Here is a 4,778-nt window from a genome sequence, read left to right as displayed (position 1 = left end):
CAAGCTCATCTCTAATTTGTTTTTGCGGAATTTGTGAGAGGACTTCAGCAGCTACAGAGAGTTGTGGTTAAGGAGATGTTGGTAAAGTTCTTTCCATCACAGTGCAATAGCTTTTTTATCTTTTAGAAGTGTGGTACTGTCTGTTGAGCATAGGGGGCATATGCCATGATTTACTGTCCCATAGATGGTCTTTGTGGCTTTAAAGAAACTCTGTGCATCATGAGTGTTGGCTAAGTGCTGGATCTCTTGAGCATTTTTTTATCCACCAGGTGTTCATGGGCTGCAACAATTGATCTTTTTATTTTGGTCCAGTGTTCCTCAATGTTATCAGGGAACTCCGAAAGTAGATGGTCCTTAAGAGTAGCTTGGAAGCAATCCCACTTAATGGGATCTTGAAGGGTTTCAGTGTTTATTTTGTGCCTTGGTTTCCTTCCTTGAAGCCTGCGTTGAGGTATAATCTTGATAGCCATTGCGGACCATTTTAATCAGTGATCTGTCCAGCAGTCGTTGGCACTAATCATAGCTCTGGTAAGGAGCACATCATGGCAATCTTCAGTTTGGACAATTGCATTGTCTAAGAGGTGCCAGTGGTTCGACTGAGGGTGCCTCCATGATTTAAATTTACAGTCGGACCTTGGAAGTTGAACAGAATCTGTTCCGGATGTCCGTTCAACTTCCCAAAATGTTTGAAAACCAAATCATGGATTCTGATTGGCTGCAAAAAGCTACTGCTGCCAATCAGAAGCCACGGAAGCCCTGTCGGACGTTTGGGTTCCAAAAGAAAGTTCACAAACCGGAACAATCTCTTTCGGGTTTGCGGCATTGTTGCGTCATATATATATTTGTCGAAAGTCTGTGTTGGTAATAACAAGATTGTGCACTGCACATATAGTCAAAAGAAAGATTCTGTTTTGGTTGCTGTTGCCAGTTCCTTCTTTCCCAATAGTCCCAGGCCATAGATCGAAATCTTGCCCAACTCTTGCATTAATATCACCCAGGAGGATAATATTATGCTCCTTAGTGGTCTCTGATAGGATGACATCCTATCAGAGAGTAAAATTTATCTTTAATGTCTTCATCGACATCCCGCGTTGGTGCATAAGCACTTAGAATAGTAGCCTGCTGGTTTTTGGTGAGTTGAAAGTCGTTCATTAATGCCAGTAGGGACTTTTTTTTTTAAACTTTTATTTTGCTTTAAACAGGTACATGTAAACAGGTACATATAAATATAGACAACCAAAATTACAAAGGAAAATTCCTTAATAGTAATGGAAAAAACTAAAAAAACAACTACAAAAAAAATCGAAGTACATGACATAAGCAATTATGGGAAAGATAAAGGAAAAGAAAAAAGAAAAAGAAAAAAAGAAAAAGGAAGATGAGCCAAAGCAGGAAAGCTCATCTATTGTACACTTCCGTCAAGCTCACAACAGATCATTTTTCTTATCAATTAACTCTATCTGCATTCCAAAGGAATCCCTCATCTTGGTATCAGGGAGCAGTTCTCTATGCGGTATCATGCCGGTAGGGACTTTTAACAAGAGCTTCACAAGATCATTTTTGATAGTAAAGCCTACTCCATGTATTCAATGTTCTTGTTCAGCAAGTGAGTGTTTTAGTATCATCATTATGCTGTCCAAGTCCTGAGACTCAATGAGCATACACAAGAGCTTCTGCAGAAAGATTTGTATTACAGGGCTCAGATCTTGGAACAGCATTTTATAAACATAAAAGAAGTGTCACTGTTTTGATACAGAAGATTTGTAGACATTACTCTTTCAGATACAGCATTATTTCGAGGTTCAATTAAAAACTCGCCTTCCCGTTACACTCTTTGATTCTGTTGCTACCCGTGTAAGTCTCCAAATGGGGGATTCTGGGAGTTTTGCAGGATAGGACAAGAAGGCACTTAGCATGTACACCAGGGGCTGAGCTAATGAGCTAATGACCCTTCACAATAATTAATATACAATCCAGCACAATTCTGTGTATCTTAACTTAGCTTTAATTACATAATAATGAAAGTTTTCTATTACAAATGCATGACCATAAACATTACAACTGTTTTATATGGACTAGTTAGCTATGTAATGCTTATAAAAACATTCTGAAAGAGCTCTTAATATATTTCCTGGCCTTTTTTTGGTGTTTATCCCGAAGATTTTCAATTGCAGTCTTTGTCTGTTGAAAGAAGAACAAAGGAATATTGTGTTATATCAATATACTGCAAAATGGATATTCACAGTTATTCATATCTGTGAGGAAAAAGCTAAAGGAATCAGAACCAGCAGAATAAAGAATCCCATTTTTTTCCAGTTACAGATGCGCAATATGACAGCCCTTGTCCCACAATCCTCAAGAGTGACTTTTTTAGCATGGAGGGTTGGGCAAGAGCAGCCAGGGCCAGGAAACCCCACTAGGAAACTGTTCATCTCTCCGTGAATCCAGCCCACTGTCTTTATGTTTTTTTTACCAAGAGCACTGTATGAGAATGGTAGAGATACAACCAAACATAAGTGCCTTGGGCTGCTTGGTACGAATTAGTTTTCCTGCATGGTTGTTACCTCCAGTTATGTGAGGAAAACTGCAGAAATGCTATTGAGTTATATTTCACTATGTTCAGTGCTATTTTTCAAAAAAAAAGAGGTGCCTGAACTCACTATGAACACCTCCCTCGTTCTCTTAGAATGGCAATGGCTGACAGGGCTAGTGACAGAAATCATTCACCTCCTGGTTCCTTGCCTGAAAACAGCACAGTAGGGCATGGGTGAAAATAGCAGTGTAGCATGGAGTCACATTCACGTGCAGAGTTGCAGTAAGTCACACAAACATCAGAAGTTCTTCAGTAATAGTTTTATTGAGGCTTAAGAGCGTACAGTGCTTACTGGGTCCCCCACTGGGGAGGGGGCTTGGAGGAAACCTCTGGGGCAGATTCTGGGGCATATGGTGGTCAGAAGAAGTCCTATTGCATGAGCAGTTTTTTGTGCAGCACTGCATAAAATGCATAGGTTTTTCGTGGTCTCAACAGTTTACGGAGAGGGAAAGCTGACTGATGAACATAATGCACAAAAGTCTATATAATAAACCCTATCTCCCGTCATACAGAAGGAGCAAGTCAGTAGGCAGAATACAATTCATACAACTGAAAGAGAGAAACCAACAGGAAAACAATATTCTGCTTTTTTACTTCCAGGTGTAGAGTTAGCTTACTTTTTCAGCCAGCTCTGCAGCTGTTATATTTGGATCATATGGGATGGGTTCTCCAATATATGTCCTCAGTTTCACTGGAAATCCTCCATATACGGGAAGGTAGAGAAGTCTTGTTTTCTCATATAACCATCTTGTCAGCCCTATGTATGAAAGGGAAAAGAGTGTAAGAAAGCGATCCCATATCAAATTTGAAATTAGTTGGCATTCTGAGTTTATAGCAATTCCAGTCAATCCATCCCAGAGAGGAAGCGTTAAATAGTATGAGTCCTTTGGAAAAGAAAAAGCAGCATATTCTGTCAGCTCTTCTCTGCTCTTTAAAAATCAAGGTCAAAAGTTGTAAAATAGACTGCAGAATATGATATTTTTCCTGCTCAGTTCCTCTCCATGCTGGGGTTCCTACCACTTTTATAGATTATAGCTATCTTTTAAATCTAATAAAAAACTAAGCAAGGACACGTTCACTCAGTCCTGAGACAGGCAGCACAACTTTTGCAGATCAGTGTACACTGAATAAACTCTACTAGAAAGTAGTAAAAAGATACTTTGTTTCTAAAAAAATGTATATTATTATAAAATGTTTATTGCCTGAAAGCAGATTTCTTGATCAACCAAGTTACTCATTTGACTTTCCAATGTTCCTGTATGCTTCACAAGCATTTTGTGTAAATACAGGGATGATGGGCTAAAAGAATAAAATCAAAAATCAAAAATAAAAGGTAGCTGAGAACAGGAGAATCACTTCACCCCACCCGCTCCACCTTTATTTTGGTTAAGGACTAGGAATAATGCTCCGTATCTGGTATTGCAATGACAAGCCTGATGTAATTGACTTCAAATTGCACATGCTGTCCCCCAGATTTTCAAGAATTGAAGAGGGGAAAAGCTATTTTTCTTTTTAAATGTAATTGATTATAATAGCTTAAAAAAAAAAAAAGCAGTGGTGGGAAATACTTGGAACTCCAGATATCATTTGACTCCCAAACAGGGGATTTGCCATCCTCAACTACTTAGGATGCTAGATCAAGGATATCAACACATTATGTCTTATCTAGGATAATCGTGAAGGCAATGCAGATTGCACAAAGATCACTCACCACTTTTGCCTCCAAAGCTACCCGAGCAAAACCTGTGCGGTTACCCCACATTATGTTGTAGTCATTACTAAAGTTTCCTTCTCTACCTCCACCAGGGGCAATGCCCAGTGAATGGCGTTTCTTCAAAATTTCCACAGATTCAGCTTCATTGAAATCTTTCAACCCGGCCGCATCTAAAGCCATCTTCCATCCTGACGAAATAAGACCCAAATAGAAGAAGAGTGTGGCTACAATACAAGTGTCATTGTTCCAAAGATATTGCACTATTATGGGTCACAAGCATAGCTCTCTGCCAATCCATTTCAATTAGGATTTCATGGAGGGGGACTTTATGCTAATTCCTCTTTTGCTCAGATGTTCTAACAGTAGGCTTTTTTTGGGAAGCACATTGAGTGGGGTTGAGTGCTGAGGTGGCCACCTTTTTGGAAATGGGTTCCTGAAGTCAAGTTTGTAGTACATTCAAGTTTGCTTTAT

General features: G+C 39.3%; 1 protein-coding gene across 1 annotated transcript; it reads right to left on the bottom strand.

Moving 5' to 3' along the window:
- Window positions 1-1,982: 1,982 nt before the first annotated feature.
- LOC308468978 (DGAT1/2-independent enzyme synthesizing storage lipids-like) lies at window positions 1,983-4,772 on the bottom strand. The gene is made up of 4 exons (XM_081024308.1): window positions 4,305-4,772; window positions 3,832-3,892; window positions 3,211-3,350; window positions 1,983-2,181 (listed from the first exon to the last, which is right to left on the bottom strand). The coding sequence occupies exons 1-4, from the start codon at window positions 4,485-4,487 to the stop codon at window positions 2,095-2,097; spliced, it is 471 nt and encodes a 156-aa protein (XP_080880434.1). The 5' UTR covers window positions 4,488-4,772; the 3' UTR covers window positions 1,983-2,094.
- Between the last annotated feature and the right edge of the window lie 6 nt (window positions 4,773-4,778).

The sequence above is a fragment of the Podarcis pityusensis genome (genome assembly GCF_964106645.2).
Source record: "Podarcis pityusensis genome assembly, contig: HAP1_SCAFFOLD_279, whole genome shotgun sequence".
Taxonomy (NCBI): domain Eukaryota; kingdom Metazoa; phylum Chordata; class Lepidosauria; order Squamata; family Lacertidae; genus Podarcis; species Podarcis pityusensis.
The sequence above is the reverse complement of the archived record's forward strand: the minus strand, read 5'-3'. Positions and strand labels throughout refer to the sequence as shown.